This window comes from Heloderma suspectum, chromosome 1 (genome assembly GCF_057233095.1).
Source record: "Heloderma suspectum isolate Gila_16-S chromosome 1, 16-S_ref, whole genome shotgun sequence".
Classification (NCBI taxonomy): Eukaryota; Metazoa; Chordata; class Lepidosauria; order Squamata; family Helodermatidae; genus Heloderma; species Heloderma suspectum.
In genome coordinates this window covers 274,950,900-274,974,804 of record NC_139458.1, presented here as the reverse complement: position 1 = coordinate 274,974,804, position 23,905 = coordinate 274,950,900, and the positions used below count along the sequence as shown (strand labels likewise).

The 23,905-nt window shown below is 41.8% G+C and overlaps 1 protein-coding gene across 4 annotated transcripts in view; it reads left to right on the top strand.

Annotated features, from left to right (window-relative positions):
• Positions 1-23,905, top strand: part of ASAP2 (ArfGAP with SH3 domain, ankyrin repeat and PH domain 2) — a 118,777-nt gene that overhangs the window by 53,721 nt on the left and 41,151 nt on the right. For all 4 annotated transcript variants that reach the window (XM_084826676.1, XM_084826674.1, XM_084826675.1 and 1 more), the window contains exons 6-12: positions 3,538-3,667; positions 6,122-6,207; positions 7,313-7,388; positions 8,972-9,058; positions 14,715-14,818; positions 14,933-15,002; positions 23,366-23,453. In XM_084826676.1, the coding sequence (XP_084682802.1) occupies positions 3,538-3,667; positions 6,122-6,207; positions 7,313-7,388; positions 8,972-9,058; positions 14,715-14,818; positions 14,933-15,002; positions 23,366-23,453 (641 nt within the window). The remainder of the gene's footprint in view (positions 1-3,537; positions 3,668-6,121; positions 6,208-7,312; positions 7,389-8,971; positions 9,059-14,714; positions 14,819-14,932; positions 15,003-23,365; positions 23,454-23,905) is intronic.

The following is a 23,905-nucleotide window of genomic DNA, read 5'->3' as shown; positions in this document are numbered from 1 at the left end:
TCGCTACTACAAGGCATAGTGATGGCCACCAATTTGGATGTCTTCAAAAGGGGGTTAGATAAATTCCTGGAGGAGAAGGCTATCGATGGCTACTAGTCCCGATGGCTACTAGTCCCGATGTGCTACCTGCAGTATCAGAGGCAGTATGCCTATGTACACCAGTTGGTGGGGAACTTCAGCAGGAGGGTGCTGTTGCCCTCGTGTCCTGCTTGTGATTTCCTGGTCGACAGCTAGTCAGCCATTCTGTGAACCGAATGCTGGAGTACATGGACCCTTAGTTTGATCCAGCATGGCTCTTCTTATGTTTTTGCATTCTAGATATCTATGAAAATGTCTATAGCATCAGGCACAGAGCTGTGGTGAGGGCAGCCTAGGACAGGGTGGGCAACTTGTGGTCCTCCAGTTGTTGTTGCACTGCAACCTCCATCAGCCCTATCCAGCATAGCCAATGGTGAGGGATCATGGGAGATGCAGTCCAGCAACATCTGGATGGCCGCTTGTTCCCCATCCGTGTCCTAGGGCAACAAGTTCCTTCCTGAATCCCAGAGTCTTGAACCTCCTGCTCTATGTACAGGTGTGTCCTGAGTCTGACTTCCTCCTTGAGAATCTGTTTCCAAGTAATTTCCAAGCATGCTGTATTTCTGTGTGCAAATAATTTTTAAAACGCAGCACCGCACCTTGTATTTTAGGATATGTGGTTCACTGACTTCATTTTAAAAAGAATAATCTGGGAACCGATATACAAATCTGAGTGTGAAATGAAGACACTCCCATCCTAGTAACCTAGTTATGCCTTGTAGGTTTGGATGTTCGTGTTTCGTGCTCTGCTGCACCGTGACCCACTTTGAAACAGAGACCTTAGACAATGTCAGCCGTGACCTTTGGGTGGTCCAGGGCAGCAGGCTTAAGAAGACTTGGAAGCCTCCAAACTCCAGCCTTCTGGCTTGCATCTGCAGTGCTAGTTGGCTCAGGAACAGGAAGGGATGACAGCTGTGTTCTGGGCTGGTGGGGGAGGGGGTTCACTTCATTCAAAGAAAGTAAACTCTGACAGGGAAAGCTGTGTAAAGCTGGCGATGTAATTGAATGCTAGTTAAGGAAGTGTGGCAGTTGAAACGTGGGGTGCATGTTAAATAAGCTACGTTAGGAGGATTGCATGCATACTTTCTGGCCATGCAGTGAATTCAGACTTGCCTATGTACTGTAGATCAGGAGTCCCCAAACTTTTTGGACCCGTGGGCACATTTGGGAATTTGAGAAACTGCTGGGGGCACCACCAGAAATTTCTCCCACGGTGGATATGGCTAGTCATGTAATGGCTGCTGTGGGGGCCTGGGTAGATAGAAGTGAGCTAAAGCGGTGGTGGTGGTGGAGATAAATAGCAAGGCTAGAGGCTGGGAGGGATGGAGAAATAGCAAGGCAAAGGGGTAGAGGGGAGAGAAAGAGCAAGGCTAGGGTCTAAAAAGGCAGGGAAAAAAGACTGCCCTAACATTTTCCAAGGTTTTTCGTCAAACAATTTTTTTGAAGAGGGCAGGGAGGGGAGAGCTTTGTGGGCACCGTTGGAGGCCCCCATTGGGCTATGGTTCCTGCAGGCGCCATGTTGGGAACCTCTGTTGCAGATGCAGTGACCTCGGGAATAGGTCACTCAGTGAGGGCTGCACAATCTGTAGTATAGGAACGTTCATTATCATGTCTGCTGTTCACCGCTTCGAGGTCTTTGGATGTGGAGCGACATACAAATACTGTAAATTAAATCAGTACATCAATAAACCTAGGAAGCCGCCTTATACTGAGTCAGATCTTTTGTCTGTCTAGCCCAGTATCATCAACACTGACTGGCAGCAGCTCTCCAGGCTATCAGGCAGAGGGGTTCTTTCCTGGTGATGTTATGGATTGAACCTGGGACCTTTTGCATTCAAAGCATGTGCTCGAGCACCGAGCTACAGCCTATAGGATGCAATGTTGGCATGGAGTTCTTAGGGCCACACGTGCCTCCTTAGGAATGTCTTCCTGCAATTCCAAGCTGTGTACACCAAAGCCAGAGCATGGGGAGCTCCTAGCACAAAGAGGAGCTTCTGAGATTCTTCTTCAGGAAAACCCTGTGCATACACTGGAAAGGTTTTGTGGGGTTTCTCCTCGATCTTAGCTCTAGATTTGTGTTAAAAGTGTGGAACTGAAACTACAGGGAGCTGCTGTGCAGACATGCCCTGTGAGTAGATGGATAACAGCGTTCTGTGGCTTTTTTGTCTTCTACAACAAAATAAAAAAGAATATTCACCCTTTTAGGCTGAGGATAGTGTCTGAAGGAAATTGTCTGTAAGGCATTCATTCTGTCTGTTGGTAGGACTACATGGCTACTAGAGCGCCACAGTGCTGTTGTGTAATTCTTTTCAAACATTAAAAGGTGCAAGTAATATTTAGAATGTGAGGTCTATTTGTGGTCTTGGATTCTCTTTCAGTTTTGATCCGTGAAAGCAGTTCCTGAGCAATCAAATGACTTCTTAGTTCCTTAGAGGCTCTCAATTTTTTTCCTTTACTATCCTTTCTAAAGGCCAATTTATATCATCAATTGGACTTGTTTTCAATATTCCATCCTGGTTTTTATATACATCTGGATGGATTGTATGATGAAGAAACTTGCATGAAACTTTCATCTGAATTGGCTACTGTGTCTTCACATTGCCAGCAAATCTCTGAGCTATGTGAATCAAAATCTTGTATTTAAATTGTGGTTTTCAGCTGGGCTGTCTTGTGATCATTTGATGAAAAAATGTCTCTCACTGCTTGCCATTACTCAATAAAATATTCCATTTGTTCTTGTAGACTGTGACAACTTGGTGAAGAAGTTCTATAATCTAGCATAGGGAAGGTTGCATCTGGCTCTAATGTACCTTTATCCAGTTCCCAATGGCCCAACCTTTAGTGAAGGTATAGTAAAAAAAGAAAGAGTGCTCACATTCATTCATAAAGAAAAGAAGGAATGAAATTCATTGTCTATTTTGTAGACATTTTTATTATATTGCTATCTCACGCACATGTCAGAAACAGACCATTACCAATCCCTCATATATGGGTTTCTTTTAGAACATTAATTTGTTCCTTCCTCTCCCCCATCCCCAAAGACAGTGAGTTAATATTATCCAGTACAGGTACATGCGCTCCATACCTGTAAAAACCTACTAGGTTATGTTGTTTTATCATAGAGCAGGACCACACGTAAGGGAGGGGGTCATATTGTTTTGGCCCATTGGGATGTCTGGAGAATTGAAACTCCTCCTCAACAACAGTACAGAAATTGAGCATCCCTGATCTAGTACATCTGGGAGCAGCTTTAGTTAGGAATGTTTCAAATTGAGTGTACACCCCGGTTGATCCAGGGTTAGTCCTATTAAACCCAGCAGGGCAGCTCCACTAAACTTGCTGGATGGTTGTAGATTTACTAACACCACTCTAAAACAAACAAACAAACAAACAAACAAAGCCAGTTGATGAATGTGGTTTAGACTGATGGCATGGTTTTCTTGGTTCTCTTCTACACAGGACCAAAATAGAAAAAGAGAAAAAAGAACATGCAAAATTACATGGAATGATCCGCACAGAAATAAGTGGAGCTGAAATAGCGGAAGAGATGGAAAAAGAGAGAAGGTTCTTTCAGTTACAAATGTGTGAGGTAAGAGTGGACATGGAGCTCATTTCATTTTTCACTAACACTCATAAGTGTATCTTTGTATACACTTTCTGTGGCAAGTATTAGAATTTTTGAAACTACCTGGATATTCCTATTTCAGGAAGGAATTTCTTGCTTTTGGCACAATTATTTGAAAACGTAACAATGATAGATTAGTGGATCACATAGCCCCGGGGTCCCCATAGGCACCAGTGTGCCCTCAGACATCTTCTTTGGCACCCACCAGGCTCTCTGCCCCTCCTGATTTTTCAAACTTTGTTTTAATTTAAAGAACTTTTTAAAATAACGTGAGGCTGGCATGTTACAAAACAAAGCACCAGCCTCTGGTGCCATCTTTGTTTCTAAGAATGCCTCTGGTCCCCATGTAGGCTCCAGAGGAATACTTAGAAAATAAAAAGGGTGGATGGCTGCAGCCCTGTGCTTTGTTCTGAAGCTTGCCCAAGAGAAAAAAGGAAAACATAAGTCGGGGTGGTAGGGAGAGTCCTAGGGCACTAGAGGGCATGGTGAGGAACAAGTGGCAGGGTGTTTTGCCTATGTTCTGTATGTGTGTGGGGTGCGGGGTGAGTTGCCTGTGTTGTTTTTTTATGTGGTGTGTATGGTAGTTTGTTTCTTTTGGTGTGATGTGTGTTTTGCCTGGTTGTGTGCATGTGGTATATGCTTTGCCTGGGGTGTTTTGGGGTGTTTGGGGGATGTGGGTTTTGCCTAGTGTGTGTGTTGTCTTGTGTTTTGTGGGGAGGGGGTTGGGGTGTATATTGCCTGCGTGTGTTTCTCTGAGTATCACCAGTTTGCTTTCTGTGAAATGGGTATTTTGTTGTGCTTTGTGGAGGCAAATATATGATTTGGCACTCATGGCTCAGATCTCACCTCTACCTTGTACTCTGCTTCTTGGTCAAGCACAATTTGCCTTTTGTGAAACAGGTGTTGGCATAGAAAACTGGGTTCAGAAGAGTGGTTTGTGTTTGGAACTCATACACCATCTCTGCCTTATACTTAGGTTCTTGGGCAAGTTACTTTTCTTTTAGCCTCAGCAGTTCACCTTCTGGGAAATGTGTGTTTCATGACTGGTCATGCCCACCATGGCAGCCGTTTTGTCAATGGGAAGTGCCCGCCCCCATGGCATTCATTTTGAGAGAGCACTCATGACATGCTCTTTAAATTCCAAATGTGCCCACTGGCCCCAAACGGGACAGCCTATTATTTGTAGATGATAAACCAAACAGGGGAAGCCTTTATGGAACCATCCCAACCTCGGCTTAGAGGATTGTCTTCTGTGCTCATTCAAGTTACCATCTGCTGCAGTATTGTTGAGAGGTGAAATCTCATTTTACTTGATTAAGTAGGGACATTTAACAGCTGTTGGGAAAGAGCTACTGATGCCCTGAAGGGTTATAATGAACTTGCTTCCTATGGACTGTTCTATTTGTTGTTAACAGTGCGCTAATTTTAGTTTTAAATGTGGTTGCTCCTTGGTCCTGTACAACAGTAGCTCAGTTTGGACAACCCTTGAAACCACATTTTGGAAGATTAGCAATGTACTGCGCCCCCCCCCCCCCCGCGTCCTTTCACCTCTTGCATACCAATCCTCTCCATTTCTGGGGTGCTCTGATCATGGTTTGGGATATTTGATTCAGGCAAACTGTGGTTGGCACTATGGTTGAAGCCATGTTTTCAGGTTGGTTTGCAGCTTGCAGTTTGGAGGGTACTGTTTATTTTGCTGTTTAATGCAGGAGCAAACACCAGCAATCATGCAGCTTCTTGGTTAGGTCTATTAAACACCCACGTCCATGGTTAATGGAGGGTAACAGGATTCACAATCCAAGCCTAAACGCATTCACTTAGATGTGAATCTCATACATTTCAACTGAGCTAATTTCAGAGTAAGTATGCTTTAGCCCAGCCTTCCCCAGCCTGGTACCCTCCAGATGTATTGGACTGCAACCCCCATAATTATGGTCATGCTGACTGGGAATGATGGGAATTGCAGTCCAATACATCTGAAAAGTGCCAGGTTGGAGAAGGCGGCTTTAAATCTTAGCCTCAAGCTTTGCAGCCTCTTTTGTTCATACTTGGGAAATGTTCCCAGTATTCCAGGGAATTATGGGTGCAAGGATCTCAGGAAGCCTCTGTCTATATATCACAAGCTGTTTGGAAACCTTCCTTGCTTTCAAAAGTGGTTTGCCATGTGGTAGGGAGAGCTGCTTCTTTAATAAAGCCTTGGTTGTATGGAGCTAGTCCTTTGTATCATGACCTGTAGTGTCACTTGACTGTTTGATGACGGAAGGAATAGCATATACTCCAGCTTGGGCAATTTCACCCCAAATGCTGATATTCCCAAGATCCTTTGAACTGTATTAAATGGTTTAATTATCACCAGCCCTATGACTGTCATTCCGAACAGTAATTACTATTCTTTTTTGTATGTTGTTTTTTTAACAGTACCTGTTGAAAGTCAATGAGATCAAGATTAAAAAAGGAGTGGACCTGCTTCAAAACCTGATCAAGTATTTCCATGCACAGTGCAAGTATGTTTTATATATGTCTTGGTAACTGCATGCTTTCTGAAAATAATTGTTCTTATTAGTTTCTGTGACCTACTGTAGCACTGACACTTTTTGAAGAAGCATATACAAATCTGTGAGGCTCAGCTGTTCACATTTCACTGCTTTTCATCCATCAGACCTGAATGGTTTAAAAGGTCAATTATTGTCTTGTTGGTGTATTATTTGAAATGAAATGAGGCGTTAGACTGAGATAATACCATGGCATCCAGCTATCTTTCGTTCATAATTTCCACATGGCCATTTGGCATGATTAGTAATCACATTGTGAAAAGGAGCGATGCAGGCTGCTCTGCCAGCTTTCATGTTTTGCAGAGTGTGTCTAGCGAGAGACAGGAGTTTCTGTTTTTCAGAAAAAATACACAATGAGGATCTGTGCACTGAAAGCCCTGACTCACTCATTTTAACTAGTCATGCACCAAAGGATTTATGTTCATAAAGCGGCAGTAGAGTACATTGCCAGCGATCAAATAACCAGGACATTTTACATTCTATACGTTGTTCTTTGCTCTGTTGTTGGATGGTTAGCAGTGTGAGTGAGGATGGAACTACATATTACTTCTCCAGACCTGCATTAGCTAAAGCAGTGCAGGGGCAGGGAGAAAATGGCAGAATCTTGGTTTTCATCCTCTGACATCCAGAACACTGCTCTAAAAACAGTCCTAGGGAATTGGTGGTGACCTTTTATATTACACTTTCCTCTTCCCCCTTTGAATCTTATCTTGTCATGAAACTCTCTTAAGATGAACTCCCATAAGAGAGATCCCGTAAGAGATGGGATTTATAGGCCAACCATCTTTATCCCAAGAGGACCAAATCTTGCTTGCCCTGTGTCTTTTACAGGAAGGGTTTAGATTCTGGATTGCAGAGGAGCCTGAGGAAATGTGTTTGAGATAAAGTTTTTTTCACAGGGGCCCCTTTTGTGTTTCAATAGTAGGCCACCCATGTATTGTGGAGTGTATAAATATATGTTGAGCAACGTTTTGTGCCTTGTCTGCCCAGAAAAATTCTGGCATTGTAAATTAATACAGTTTCCTAAAAAAAAAAGTAAGTTTTTTTTCTTCCAAAGCTTCTTTCAGGATGGTCTGAAAGCAGTTGAAAGCCTCAAGCCCTCAATAGAGAAGCTCTCCACAGACCTTCACACAGTAAGTAGCCACATGTCAGTCATATGACTTATTAAATATGCATTCTGCTTTTTAACCCAAGTCTCACAAAACTTATAAAACACATAGTTCTTTTAAAAATGAAATGAAGCAACAACAACAACACCCCTACACTTTAAAAATTAAAATCATGAAAGCAAAAGATCCATGAGGAAAGTTATGGGGTGGGAGGATGATTGCGGGGGGGGGACAATTTGGAAAACAGAGTTTTAAAATTCTGAACTCAAAACCAAACAAAAAACTCAAACAAAAAATGGTGATGGAGAATGTTTAGTTATTCTGAACATGGAGGAGACCTGTAGAAGGGCATCTCTCAGCTGATCCAGGAACAGGTGTGTGATGGTATCTTCGCCTGCCTGCCTTCCTCTCCTGGTTCTGTCTCACAGGGCAGTTGGTCATACTTATGTGGCCGTAGCGGTAAACAGGATATCCCAGCTAACCTAGAAGCAGGCACGTGATGGCATTTGAACATGCGGGGATCGGTGGGAGAAGAACTATACTGGCTTGCCCATTCCAGATGTTGGCTGGCTTGCCCCCTAACCTCTGCATATTCAGCAGACCTCCTGTGAAAGAGCCCCGTTGTATATTCAACAGAACTTGGATAGGGACTTCTATGCTGTTGGGAACTAGGTAATCAGCTGTATGCTCAGGAGACCCTTTCAGAATTTGTCTGAATGTGCGGATGTCAGGGAGCATGACCAGTGGGCATCGTCCTCCCCACACAAATTTGGTCTGTGCGGTGGTCTGGAGGGACTACAGTGTTCTGTATATTGGTATTCTGCAATATGGGACACTAGGTCTTCCCAAAGATTCCCACTGCTCCCAAGCTGCAGTTTGCCAAAGAAAACTTGCATCCGAGTCATAACATCACTTGGGAGCAAGACACATTATTTTAGTAGGGGTTACTTCCAAGTAAACATCAGTAGAATTGTAGCCCTAATTCATTTAGATTTGTTGCAGAGTTTAATATTCTTTACCTTCTGAATATCAGAGTTACATGAAAATTACTCCCTAATTATTTTTAATCACCTGCTTTTCTCATATTTTCTATATCTGCACAGTGTTTCAGGCCAAGTACAATACACTCTCAAGGGACTGGTTCAGGAATAACTCTTAGCTTTGGTTAAGAGAGAAGGAATAGGCTATTTCATCATGCACTTCCTTCACCTAATCACTGCCTTGTCAGGTACATTGCTGTCCCAGATCCTTTCCTAGCAGCCTTAGCGGCAGTTCTTACGTTAGCATTGACCTTAAGATCAGCACAAACTAGATTCTCTCTTGACCAGAGTTTGATAATCAACTTCAAACTTGGTTTCAAGTCCTGGCTATCATTAATGTTGATGTTGATATAACACTTAACTGCAACTAAGGCCAACTGGGAAGGGCAGAAGGAATTGCCTCATAGGGAGGAACGAGATGGGGGTGGTAGAATATATAATCCTGCAGCCAGCCTCTGCCATGCTTAAGCAATCAGGAGCATTACTTCTGCACTGGCCCAAATTGTGCCCTGACATGTAACAGTTCTATGATTTTATTTCAAACTTTGGTTATGTCTCCCACTTCAGATAAAGCAAGTGCAAGATGAAGAAAGAAAGCAATTGATTCAACTTAGGGATATTTTAAAATCTGCACTTCAGGTTGATCAGAAAGAGGTGAGCATGTAAGGTGATACTTTTCTAATTTTAATGGAGCATTTCACTGTTATTTGACTGGATGAAATTAGCATTCTTTGTTTTACGTTTAATGTGATCTTGTTAAGATTTCTTAGAGAACTTCAGCAAGCCCTTCCTTGCTTGCCTTTCACTGAGGAATTATAGTACAGAGTCTAGAGCTGCAGGGATTTTTTTAATTATTCAAGAAGAGTTCAAATATCGTGTTTTGCATCCATGTGATGGCTTTTGGAATAGTTCCCAGAGATGCATACAAGTGAAAAACAGTTTTGGTTGAATGCATCAAATCCACGTGATTTGTTCAAGGACAAATGCTCTGTGGTGGACCCTGTATCACCTTTGAACAAATTATGTGGATGCCATGCTTAGACAAAAAACATACACCTGCATACCATTTGAAAAAAAAATCCATGCTATGGATACAAAACGGATATTGGAACTGGGTCTCCTTCTGAAATTGAAAGCATATCTAACAAAGAGCAAGACCGAGCAAGCAGTCTGTTTAAAAAACTGGATATGATAAGTAAGACTGCTAATCTTTAAAAAAAAAATATATTGAGATACACTTTTCACCCATGCATACATATGTCATTAGGGCAGATTCTTGGTTATGAGATAAAATTTTTCAAAGACGTGAGCTGCTGTATAACTCTGTCCCTCAGCCTATTAATCTCCCGTGGTTTCATAAGCACATAAGAAGAGCCCAGCTGGATCAGATCAAGGGTCCATCTGGTCCAGCATTCTGTTCACACAGTGGCCAAACCAGCTGTCAACCAGGAACCCACAAGCAGGACATGAGTGCAACAACACCTTCCTGCCCATGTTCCCCAGCATCTGGTGTACACAGGCATACTGCCTCTGATACTGGAGGTAGCACATAGCCATCAGGACTAGTAGCCATTGATAGCCCTCTCTTCCAGGAATTTGGATGGCTTTTAAAGCCATTCAAATTGGTGGCCATCACTACATGTTGTGGTAGCAAATTCCATAGTTTAATTATGTGTTGTGTGAAGAAGTACATCCTTTTATCTGTCCTGATTGTCCCAGCAATCATCTTCAGGAGAGAGAGGGAGAAAAATGTCTCCCTATCCACATTCTCTAAACCGTTCATAATTTTGTACACCTCTGTCATGTCTCCCCTTACTGTCCTTTTTTTCTAGCTTAGCAATCCTAGCTGTTGTAACGTTCCCTTATATGCTGCTCCAGCTCCTTGATCATTTTAGTTGCCCTTTTCTGCAGTGAGTGCAAAGCTAGATAGGGAAATCTGCCCTTAGTGACTGAAACTATTACTGCAGGCTTCAATCACATGGACACATTTTAATTAAACCTAACTGATACATTATAAAAACAAAAGAACCCCGAGGGGTACACTCTTAAGGTCCCTTTAGTATGCATGCCAAGTTTCAGGTGTCTAGGTTTCATGGACTTGGAGCTATTGCACTGATGGACAGATAGATGGATAGATGCACATCTTTTATTATTATAAATTATATACAGTGAGTGTATATCTGTGAAAAAAAATATTGTTTTGTGTGTGTGTGGTTCATACCTGGTTTTTGCTGTTGTTAAATCCCATCCCAGAAAAAGACGATGAGCAGGGCAAAGTCAGAGACATTTCTCTCTTTTTAACCTCCCTTTCCACCCTTCTTCTATGCTTCCTTACCTGATCTGACTAAGGAGGTTTTGCATGTGGAGATGCTGGATAAGGAACCAAAGGCCTATATGGGATGCACATTGCTTTCAGTGGAATGTGAAAATTGTCCAAATTCCCATTCCAACATGGTTGTGGGAAGTGCATTTGGATGTGAATAATCCATGGGGAGCAGTGCAGTGCAAATAGACTACATCTGCTCTTAGGTGCACATACAGATGAATGTCTGAGTTTATGCTGCGGTACTTCAATTTGTGAGGGGGCGTTCTGTTTTGCAGTTTTAAAGATCTGGTGTGTGTCTGTGGGACAGACAAGTTGGGCCTGGAGAAGGCATTCCTTTGGGATTGTTCTTTCTCCAGATGCAATTAGGGATCCAGGCTGAAGGGAAACTAGTGGTGTGCTTGCCTTTAATTTTAACTCCCCACTCCCAGTAGGGGAGGATACACACCAGCGCTGCTTTCTGATGCCAGTGTTCCTGTGTGCAGCTGTCAGTCCTTGATGGTTTCTGGGGTTTGGGGTAGGGACACAGATAATTTTTTGAAGCAGGATTTTCCTGAGGTCTCTTTCCTCTGTGGAGATTGTCCTTTAGCCCCATCCTTTCACCCTTAGTGTATGCTCTTAATGTATACTCTTTACAAACAGCAGCAGTGATGTGAAGTTCCTGGTTTGAGCTAAAGCCTTGTTCATGTAGAAGGTGCAGTGACTCTTAGCTGTCTTGCTTTAGTTTTTCCCATCACTGTTGTGTGCACTATATCTCCCTCAATGAGTTCATCATGAGCAGGAAGCCAACCCATGCAGAATTTTCAAGTAAATTAGTTTATAATCAAGCAAAATGTAAATGGTTGGATTAAGGTGTTCAAAGCCTTAAGAGTTTATTTTCTGGTTATACTAGAAATGACCCACTTGCAGTCATTCTGGTTATACCTATGTGGGAACTAAAGATCCTTAATTTGAGTAAGGAATGTTTATGTTTTGCTTTAGAAGTAGGATCTTCTCACGTCTCACACCTTCATGAGTTTTCATTGGCCAAGATCCAACAGTTTTATATGTGATTGTCCAGTCCTGGCAAACTCTGCTCAAAGAAGGGTTGAGACTAGGAAAGAGCCCAGCAAGGTTTTTTTGTGTTGGTGGTGAGAAAAGTTACTACACAGCCAGTGGTGCAACTTCAATCCGTGATCATGGACTGGAGAATAGGGGCAGTTTCAATACCTTGGACAGATCACTGGGACCAGACAGCTAATTGTGATGGGTTCTTGAGTTTGAAGGCCTAACGTACTACATCGCCTTGAATACCCCTCCTGAACTCCACCCCTTCCTGAGGATTGGAGAGCTTTAAATGGGCAATAATATGGCTTGGAGCCTAGCTGCCCATTGCCTCTCTACTGTTTCCTGCCAGGTGTGTTGTCTGCATTGATGACTGGGCCCTGGGGAGCATGAAACTCTTGGCGGCTAGGAAGTTTCTGTCTCTGATGGTTGTTGCCCAGAGATTTCTGCTTTGGCAGGTTCTTAGCTGATCGGTTGAGGCCTGGTGCTAATGCGAGGGATTCAGTGCCTTTGCAGCCTTTGCCATTGGGTCTCCCAACCTAGCTGTCCCCTCTCTATGTGTGAAAGTGTTCAGGTTGCTATTTGTAAGTCATTGATGAGGGTGACTTCTGTGTGTAGGCTGCTGGGGAGGCAAGACTGCTGAACAGAAGTAAAAAGTAGCTGGACTCTTCAGCACTGTTAGTGCAGTGTGGGCCTCAAAAGAAAATCTAATAGTATGTACAGTACACCCCTGAACACGCATATTATTTTGTTGGCTTATGGTAGCCTACCCCATTGTCCAGATGTGGCGGGCTACAATTCCCATCGTCCCCAGCCAGCACTGCTGTTGGGTGTGCTGGCTGGAGGTGATGGGAGTTGCAGTACAACATAGCTGGAGGGCACCAGCTTGGGGAAGGCTAGCTTTAAGCTCTAGACAAGACTCTGAGGCAAGGTGTCCTGGGGGACGGTTTCCTTTTCTGACTGGGATGAACCACTTGGTGCTCAGAAGCAGGAAGTAGGGCATTTCGATCTATGTGTCTAATTTGGTTTTGTAGTATTAACTGCTGTTTCATATAAAATGACATGCTTTGAATGGCTTTCAAATGCACCTGTCTTGAATGCAGGTCTCCAGAGCATACCCAAGGGTAGATATGTAGGCATGTAATGTAACTGTTCCTACAATCAATGGGATTTTTTTTAAGGATAGAATCTCATTTGAGGTAACTTGGGTAACCAATCATAGAAACCTGAGTGCACACACAAAAGCATGGTTTTAGATCCGTGTGTACTTCTAGGGCCTTAATGTATATTAATCTGTTACTATATCCCTCTGGTAATCTATCCAGTACCGTCTGTTTTTGCACTGCAAATGATCTTCTTTTCTTCCTAAAATGCATTTGCCTTTTGTGACTGAAGTCCAGGAGAGTAAGTCCTTTGAACATTTTTATAAATAGTATATTGCATGATTGTTATGTTGCATTTCAAGTAACTGGCCTTCTCTTCTTAAAGGATCTATTTTCCCAATTGTCTCCTCTATTTTTTATTTTGCAAGTTGTGTGAACATATATTAGTTATTTAACGTGGATGAATTGGATGCAAGCCAAATCACTGTATATACTAATAGTTACCTCAATTCTCCAAGTGCCAGTACTTATGTATCTAAAATGACAGCATCCACACACAAGAGGAAGGTAACAGAAGGCTTGGGGAGTCCCAGCATTTTTAGAAGTACGAAGAAGGTTTAGGGAAAAAAACTCTCAGGAGAGGGGAACCCCCAAACAACAGCCCAAAGGAAGAGTGAGCATGCTAAGTAGTCGTGGAATGTTTACTGAGTGATGGGGGGGAAAACAGAAAACCAGGAGGGGAGCAGAAATGGAATGGAGTTTCTGGAGTCCTGAACCAGAGCACTTCACACTGCGACAAATGCGTTGCATGTCTGTTGCATGTCTCATTTGTTTGAAAACTATTTTCTTTGCTGAAATCCAGTTGTTTGGCTTTGTCCATCCTAGGAGTCCCTTGGGGCTCTCTTGTGTTTTGTGTTGTGTTATGAAGAATGTGTGAGAAATGTATTTGTATATGGTTTTCTTGAAATGTTGTCTCTGTTCAGTATTTATTATTTGAAATATTCAGAGTAATACTTTTTACTCATTAGGATACTATCTATTCTTTCCGCTTATAAACAAAAGGTATCTTGCTAGAGCATATGTTCTCATCAAGTTCATAAATGAGTTAGTGGGAGCCTGTTTTGCAAAGCATATTCAACAAATTTGTAGCATAATAGTAATTTGATAAATTACTAAACTGTTCTGCTTAGTGCACTGAAAGTCAGCTAATCTTAATCTTTAATTAATCTTTGAAGTTTTCTACAGTTATTTATGGAGCCTGTTATATAGATGAGGCTATAACAAGTAGGGCAAATCTTGGGTCACCACAGATTGTACAGTCATTCCATCAAGGCATCTTGATTGATATTTGAAGGAGGCTTTTTCAGATCTGTGGGATTGTCTCAATGTAACGTTTACAGAATAGGCATTTTGGATGGTGCTGATATTGTCTCAATTTCAAAGGTGATATCTACCTGTGCCTAGCACCAGCACTAATGATGTTGTGCTAGCATAAACTAGCATTTGTGCAATGTCACTTCCAAATTGCTGCTTTTTCCCATTGCCCTAACAAGTGGTGGTTACGTTGCGCAAGCGTCGGTTTACGCTAGCGCAGCATCATAGACTGTCAGATAGTGTATGATGCTGTGCTAAACTGCCCATTTTGCTGCAGAGTAGAAAAATGAAAGTTGGGTACATCTTTTGCAATCTAAGCAAGTCTGTTTCACTTGGATTCTCTGTGGTTATGGACCATGGGATCAGGAGAAAACCAATGGAATTCACTCTAGTTGTGCTGAAATGATATGAGGCGCAGTGCTTGTAACCAGTTTCTCCCCCCCCCCCCACCGCCCCATCCTTGTAGGATTCTCAGCTCCGTCAGAGTACAACGTACAGTTTACATCAGCCTCAGGGAAATAAGGAGCATGGCACTGAAAGAGATGGCAGCCTCTACAAGAAAAGTGATGGGTAAGTATAAGCCGATTTCAGAAACAGAAAGTAGAAAATTGCTTGGGATCTTCTGCAACAATGCAAGTTACACCAAAATTTAGATCACTTTGTCTCTCTTTTTAAAAAAAACAGAATCAGAAAAGTTTGGCAGAAGAGGAAGTGCACAGTTAAAAATGGTTTCCTTACCATTTCCCATGGTACAGTAAGTATTTGTTTATAGTATTCTATGCACACAGCCTGTTCCTAATGCAAAAAGCCAAATTAGGCTGCAGTTTTATTTATAGATATGGAATCAGCTAGATTCTTTACAGAGCATATTCAGTGAAATTACTGTAACTTTTTTTTAAACTTGGCAAAATTGCTATGAGAATTAAATACTCTTGGTATGAAACCTGCCCACTCATTTGTTATTATGCCTGATGATGGACTATGAAAACTATCAAATATTTTATTATGCTGATAAAAATAATGAGATCTCGTTCTAGGCAGATGAGCGAGGAGACTATAGGCCAGTTTGCATGTAACAGTGGCAAATCGTCAGGTAATTAACCCACAATGTGCCAGGGTGCCGGGGTGCACGCATTGAGCACATGCCACTTCTTGTAAACCACTGATCCACCTGATCGGAAGTTGTGAGCGTGACGTGCAGACCCGAACTGATGGATCATTTAGGGGCTAAACAACCCAGCGGTTAACCCAACAACAAACCATGGGTTACCTGCTGGGTTATTTAGCCCCTAAATAACCCAGTGTTCCCAGTTCTTATGTCATGCTCAACAACCTACAAACGGGCCAAGGTTGTTTACAGAAAATGGAAGCGGCTCGCAGGCGGCATGCATCCCTGCGAATCATGTGTTAAATAACACACAATTTGCTGCAGTGCATGTGAATTGTGTCTTTAAGTAACATGTTGTGAAGCTATATGACTGTTGCTGTTTTTGAAAAACATTCTGTTACTGTAGCATCCTGTATAGAATAAGGTTCCTTTCAGTGTATACTTTAAAAAAATGTGGTAGGAACTAGAGTGAAAGCTGTTAATTCAGTGAGCACATGGAGAAGACAGAATATTTTTGCCATGCAATCAGAAAATAATTGCTGAGGAAACAAAATAACATCTGATCTTGATGCCAGGGTGTATTCTGATAAATAAACTAAGGTGCTTAATTGTTGGTTAAAATCAGCGGTGGGCAACTTTGGGTGGTCCAGGGACCATTTTTGACCTCCCCCCAGCCACATTTTTCTGGGTGCCAGACCCCCCCCCCACTGCTTTGCTTCCATTTTCTTCAGTGAACTGCTAAAGAAGCCTAAAGTGGCCAAATCTTGCTTGATTTTTCATATCTGGGCCTCTCCTCTGCTGTCCCTATCCACTGGAACATCCCCTTTTTGTTCTCTATGAGGTCCTTCGAGGCCGCGTTTGTGACCTTGGAAAGGAGGCACCATAGTTCTTTCTGCGGTGGCTGCAAGGGGGCAGTGGAGGGATTAGATCCTGTAGTCCCAAAGTCGTAGCAGTGTCTACAACTTTGTGGGGGGGGGGATCCAAACAATTCTATGGTCCCTGGGGCACCCTCCTAGGACCATAGGATTGCACCCTAAGAAGGTCATTTACTTGAAGACTAAGTGCCCAGAAAAAAGGGCTGGCAGTTACTGGGCAGACTGTTAATCTGCAGATGGAAAGTAAATGTCTATGCTTTTCAAAATTCTAAATATTCATAATTTATACAATCCATAGATACAATATATGACCTACTGTGTCAGGTTTATAATGCTTGGCCTGTTACCACTATTGATTTTTCCACACAGAAAACCGGACAATAATGCGTATGATAGAGGGTCATGGAATGTAGACGTTAATATGTTTATAATATGTTCAGATATCATTTTAGACCATGTTATTTAATGAACACATATAACTGATTTAATATATATTTTTATCTACTTTTTAATGTGTATTTTTTAAATAATTGATTTTCAGCCACCTGCTTGCGGTCCAAAATGGAAATCTTAAGCAGTGAAATCACCTCTTCTCCTTTCAGCTGCTTTTAAGCATCTTAGCAAGAAACTATTACAATTTGGTTTATTTTAAGGATACACTGTTTCTCTTTGCTTGAACATTTCTGCTTAGATGTAGTTTCTGAAATCAGCGGAGTAGTAAACTAGCCATTTATTTTCTTTTTCAAGACAGTTACCTCTGTTTTTCCCATTTTGCTGTTACTTCACATTGACTGAGTTTGAATGTGGAGGAATGGGAAGGAAATGGGAGCTTTCACATTCTCACCTCCATTTCCCCTCTTTTCCTCCCTTCTCAAGCATGGTTTAGCACTGATCATAGCTTGCCATGACATCTCAATTGGCAAATGATAGAGCATGTCATCCAAACCCCACTTCAAATGATGGTTTCCAATTCCAGTTTGGAGGCAAGTGCTAATCATAGTTTGCTGATTTGGACCTAACTGTGGTTAGTGCTAAACAGGAAACTAAAAGAAGAGGTGCATGTGAGAAAGGTGGGGGGACTACATAAGACTACAGTTTGTTTCTAGTCCTACAAACCATGGTTTGAAGATATGTCTGAATTGACCCACTGATGGTTCAAAGCAGCTTCACACAGAACTAATTTCCAATACTCATAGTGCAATCCTATATATATCTACTTGGAAGGTAAGTCCCAGTGAGTTCAACGGGACATACTCCCAGGTAAGTTGGTATAGGACTACAGCCTTATACAGCTTCTGTGCAGGAAACTATGTGGGTATATTTTTCATATGCTTTTTCCTTTTGCAAAAGCATCCCCTGAATAAAACAATCGTCACTTTGGAGGCAGCCCTCGATTTCCAACATTAGATGGATTTTAAATTTGATTTGGAAAGTAAAATTATTTTGGATAAGCTTTCCATCCACCAAGTAGAATCATTCGATTCCCCTAGCTGAGAGGAAAGTAAATTAGGGTTATGGTCTGAATTCCTTTGGAAACCAGTAGTGGTTTTTGAAACTCTGACTTCTGTCAGTATGTGTACATTTTGCCTTAAAGTTGGACAGATCGCTAGATGCAGTGTTCTTTTGGTGGGTGAGAAGGGTGCTCCAAGAACTTCTCTGCTAAGGTTTGAATTTCAATCAAGATTTTTGTTTGTTTGGACATGTGTAAATATTACTAGATTATTGCCTTCTAAGCTTTTCTGGGGTCCCCATCTCTAAAGCAGGCATGGAAAGAATGTATATGCTAGGCACATGGTTGATAAGCATCCTTTGACAGCGGTAGAAATGTTTTCTTCATTGGTTATAATCCGGAATTAGTGCAGTCTTTTTCTGTCCTTATGATTTTAAATTGCCAGAAAAAAAGTCTCAAAATATAACAAGTCTTCATAAAACAAGCCTTCAAGAAGCATAATTACTAAAAGAAACACCACTGCAATCTCTTGTGTTTTACCAGCTGATGAATATTCGCTGATGCCCCCTGGACTGCCTTTTAATGTGAAAGAATTAAGATCATCATGGTACAAAATGATAGTTTCATATCAATATGAGCAATTTAGTGGTCCATGGATAACAACTAACCCCATATACTTCTTTATAATCTACCCTATAGTCACTTGAGGCATTCAGGATCTCTACCCGTATTTGCCAACTGTGTGGCCTATAATTTTTAGTAGCCATTTTTCCTGTATCCAGTTAGGAATGTTTACCAGAAACTGAAATTTTGGTATTTGCAAAATCTGCACATGCCTCAGATATTGGAGGAGCCTCTTCAAGGCTTGAGCGTTCCTTACCTTAATGTATATTAAGAATAATCACAGCTGCTACCTGCCTTGAATTTCTTCCTTGAATAAATACTTACCATTAGCTTTGTGGCCTTTCAGGATAGGCCTCAGCCAGACAGGCCTGATTGGCTCTTTTATGGTTTTATTCTTTCATTCCTAAAGCACCTCTTGCTCTGGGTCATGAAACTACTTAAACTGCTTTCTTCTCTTTGGCATCTTGGTGCAGTCATTCACAATGGAAGGAAGCACCTTTTTTCTGTGCTGTGTTGCTGAACAGTTTCTTTTCATTCACAGAGCCTTGAGGGGGATGGGCCTCTTGCAGGGATTATTGTACCTGGAGAGTTGCCAAGGTGCAAGCCTACCAGATGCTATTTGCCATGACCTATAAGCCTTGCCTATAATCCCAGATGCAGCTGTGGCTACTGCGTGGTCGGAAAAGGACCATGACGAGAAGTGCTCACTTTATTATTACTGTAGATGTCCTGGAACTGGGGCCTATATCAAATTAGCCCCTGGGTTCTTGTGCCTGGATCTTGAAGACCTGTCTGCTGGGGTGTCATTTCTTTCTGACCTTTTACAGTCAGTTCTCTATGGTGTGCATTGTGCCACCAAATTCCTATGTCTTATTTAGAGAGAATGGTCATATTCTTCTTCCTGTATTGTTATATATTTCTCTGTTCACATATGCTGGGATAATTAAGTTGTTCCCAGGGCTGTGGTATTTTTGCCAGTCTCATCTCAGGCACTCCTTTTCTCACTTTTTAAAAAAAATTGTCTCAGCTGGATTTCCAAATGAGTACTCATGTGTCTTGATCACACAAGCTTGCATAATCACATGAGCACTATTGTTGCTGTGCGTCCTCGTACACACAGACACGTGAACTCCCCTGTATGCATGTGCAGTGCCCAACGCTGGTCTAAGGGTGCCTTTAACCAGAGGTGTGGTGTACACACAGTGGATGTATACATGGTTCTCTTACAAATGGGGAATAGCTACTTTTAATTGGGGAAATTAGCTCAAACACTCATTAAAGTCCAAAAATAAAAACGTAAAAAAAAAGATTTTTATTCTCAAAAAGCACACATGCACATTCATCAGAGAACAGGAAAAGGGCTTGGTTGGTATACCCACCGCCTGGCACAGGGGTGGGCAACCTGCGACCCTTGGCCTAATTTCATGTGGCCCTCAGTCTGGTTTCAAAAGCCCTCTGTGTGCAACCACTTCAGACCTCTGGCAAGAGTGATCTGTCCCTTCCATGGCAGCCAGCTTCATGGCAAGGAAGAGGGGGAAAGGGAGAGAGAGGTAGAAAGGAGTGACAGAAAGAGAGAGAAAAGAGAGTGGCAGAGGGCCTAGCACATGGGCCAGTATCCTAGTTCTCATAGTCCTAACTTGAAAATATAGAGAAAAAGAAGACTGGGAAAATCATGTTTTTTCCAAATAAGGAGGGGAAAGCGGTACTGTGAAAATAGCAAAGTAGGGGATTGGAGGGCTATGTGACCAAGGAAGCTCAGTGGTGGCAATGATGAGATGTGGGGGTGGAAAAGGATAGATTTATGTATTTATTTATTACATTTATATCCTCCCTTTTTTCCTCCTAAGGAGCCCAAGGCAGCATACCTAATCCTCCTCCTCTCCATTTTATCCTCACAACAACAACTCTGTGAGGTAGGTTGGGTTGAGAGTCAGTGAGCGGCCCAAAGTCACCCAGTGAGCTTTCATGGCCGAGTGGGGACTAGAACCTGGATCTCCTGACTCCCATTCCAACACTCTTAGTCACTATACCACACTGGCTCTCAGATTCAGGAGGAAAGGAAAAGAGACAGAACAAAAATGGCTATAATTACCTGACTGCAGAGGAAGGGGAACCCAAAGGACTTAACTTCCTGGTTGGTTGCAAAAAGTTAGAAAAATGCTGTGGGAACAGACTACCCTTGTACTTCTTAGCTTTAGTTCCAATTCAGAATTGGGCCAATAGCCCGAAGCTGAATTATAGATAATGAGCTACACCATGTGATCAATAAACATCCAAAGGAAGGGACTTTGGATGGGCAATGATGGGGAGATCAAATAGATTTGGTTAAAAGTAGATTTAGGTGGACAGCCTTGCTAATTGGCTTCTTAGTTCTCAATGAAATTCAGAGATTGTGTGTTCTGCTTGAAACGTTTTGGTAGCAGCTTCCCAGTACGTTAAGTCCATGCTTCTGCCCAGTGCAGCCCCTGCCCCCTCCACTACCCCCCCAAATTACTTTTTTAACAACAACAAAAAGCATCTGGAGGAGCACTGTAGAGCACCAAAAAGGTACTACCTAGCTTGTTTGCATGTTAGATTTGACCCCTCTAGGTCTCTGTAGATTTGACCTTTTCGGTGCTCCGTAGTGCTCTGGATGCCATTTTTTGGTTAAACTTTTTTGTTTACATTTGTTATTGCCTAGCAGACTGTGGCCCATTGGGGAGGCGGGGTTCAGGGGCCAAAAATGGCCCCCAGACCTCCTGAAGTTGTCCACCTTTGTCTTCAGGTCACTTCTTGACTGCTTCCTGTGGACTGAAAGCTGACAAGTCACATGGAGGTTGGAGCGTGCCTGAATGGCTATGCAGGTTAATACTCTGCTTGTGCACATACAGAATCTGGCTTTGGGATTCAGTTTTGGTAAAACTCTCTTTCTGGATGTACGAGGTAATATGGGCAACACAGCAAATAACTTGGTTCAGTCGGAAAGCTTGAGGGAACTCTGGCCCTGGAAACATGGGATAGGCACCAGAATAAGAGCAGAGAATTGTGCTAGGAAAGAGTCACAATCAATGATATTAAAGTCATTTGGACCCCAGGTTATTCTCAGAGCTAAGTCTCACCAGCATGAGGGACATCCAAGCAAAAAGATGCTTAATCATTGCTTTAAATCAAGTTTCCATCTGGGTTGGTAAACCTCCCCACTGTGATCAGTGACAAAGTAGGATGGGCTAGGAAGATGAAGCCCTGCCCCAGGGTTGTCAGTCCCATATGTCTTGCTTCTGGCCCTGAAGCCACTTTGGGCCATGCTTTGGAAAGGAATATGTAACAGCAGGATGGAATATGCCACCTCAGTGTCACCAGAATATGTCACTTCAACAGTTGGTTTCTGTGCTGGGACCCAAACTGTGAGTTCCCAGTTTCAGTTCCTAGTCGGCCATCAGTATGTATATATGTGTGTGTGTGTGTGTACACACACACACAGCACTTAAGCATGAGTGGGAGCACCTTATAATATCCCTCTCTCCTCCCATTTACACTGCCTTTCAAAAAAGGGGCGGGGGGAAACAGCCTTTGGGATATTTTGTGCTGTCAGTGGCGGTAAAATAGTCCTGGTCATTCTTCTTGCCTCTGCCAATTATTGCTACACATCTTCCTTTTCAAATAACAAGGCAGCAGATATATTTTGAAGACACCATTGTCTTAAAAAAAGTAAAAGTAAAACTGATTTATGTACTAAGGGGTCAAATAGGAAGCTTCCCAATCTCCAGAAAAGAGGAATAAATAATGTGTCAAATAACGTTTTTGTTTCTAAGCTGGAAAATAAAACTCTGATTCTTTGATTCAGTTTGTTTCCTCTTCAGTTATACTTGTCCTATTTCAATTAGGTTTCTGGTTTGATTCATTTCTCTAGAGAAGCATTCATTTTCCTTTCTAGAAAAGGCATGGCGATACTTTACACTGTGTTCCAGTGTAAATATATTAACATAGATGTGGGTTCAGACTCAATGCTCCTACACCTTGCCATGTATAGAATCTGCATGTAGGGGTTCAGTGCACATCAACCCATGATGTTCTCGTAATGTCATTATGACAAGTATCCTTAGAACAGAAAGAGAAGATAGCCCACTTTAGGCTTGTTTTTTGTTAAGATTTTTATCAATATTTTAATTAATTAATTAATTACTAATATTTTCTTATTCCATAGTTGTTAAGAGTTGAGCACATGAAAGTCTCTGACTCTTCTGTCAATGAAAAGTGCCACTTCTGTCTGTGTGTGGTGTATCATTGAAATAGGCAATATGAGTCTTTCCTCACAATGCACCTCTTGGAATTACTTTGTCTTGTGTTTTCATGGTCAGGCTTTATATGTAATTTTTTAGTGTTGTGTCAGTGGCTATAACTATTTATTTGTCTCTAGCTCTGTTAATCTGCTCTAACAAGTAGGAGAGCCAAATGTTAAATGTATGGCTTTTTTTAACCATTGGACCGTCACATTTCCTTCCCATCCTGTTGGGCCCATTACAAGAGCACAGGCTATTTTAATTTGGTCAAATGTACCTTATCACCAAAGTAGGTGTTTTCTGTGTAAGTTAGATGCTATTAAGTCAAGTGTTGCAGCAGGAAAATGGGCTCATAAATAAATTACACTTCTTGCACAAGTCTTTCATAAGGCATAAATGGCACTGGTGTGAGTTGCACCTATGTTTATAAGGACTTATTCCAATGGAATTTTAGAACTACAGTATATTTATCCATCCTTGACCATTCACCATTCCAGTCTCACATCTCTCTGAAGTAGATACATTAATACTGTAACATGGGAAGTGGCAATTTGACCCAATCCTTGCAATTTAGATTGCTCTGAATTTGCCCTAGGCCTAATTGTTTCCACTTCCATTTGCTTCTTCAAAAGAACTGAATACCTGCCTGTTTTGGTAATCTCTGCGAGCACACCTTGGATGACTGGTACTTAGTTGCCAGAGGATGCTTCCTTTCAAAATCAATGATAACAGAAAACGTCTTTATTCTCTGTGCATTCTTACTAAGGGATATTCCTTTTTGTTTTGTTTTTCTTTAATTAGGCAAACCGGCCTCCTGCAAAGCTCAATCTGTTAACTTGCCAAGTGAAAACAAACCCAGAAGAGAAAAAATGTTTTGACCTCATATCACGTAGGTTTGTTGTTCAGTTCCGTAGGTACTCTATATTAGTTAGTTCTACATACATACCTCCATATTGCTTCAAGAAATGAGTTAATGGCGAGATTCCAAAATTCAGTCTAATACAATTGGAATACATTTCTATTGCAGCTTGCTTTAAGGATATATTTCAAATATCGTTCCTATATGTCTGTCAGTAAAACTATTTGTTTATTTGTCTCAGTTTTTGTTGCTGTATCCACCATTGGGTTGCAACATTACAAATTGGTTGTTTCAGATATGACTTCTTACAGAACCAAATCTCAAAATGATTAGGATCACTGTGTGAAAGAGATTATAAATCAGCATATGTAATTATAAGTAACTAAAATTTGCCATCATGGGTTTTATTGAGCGTAGGTTTCCTGTTTTCATGGCATAACATCTTACATGCGTAATAGGTTAAAAAAACTTGCTGTTGCCAG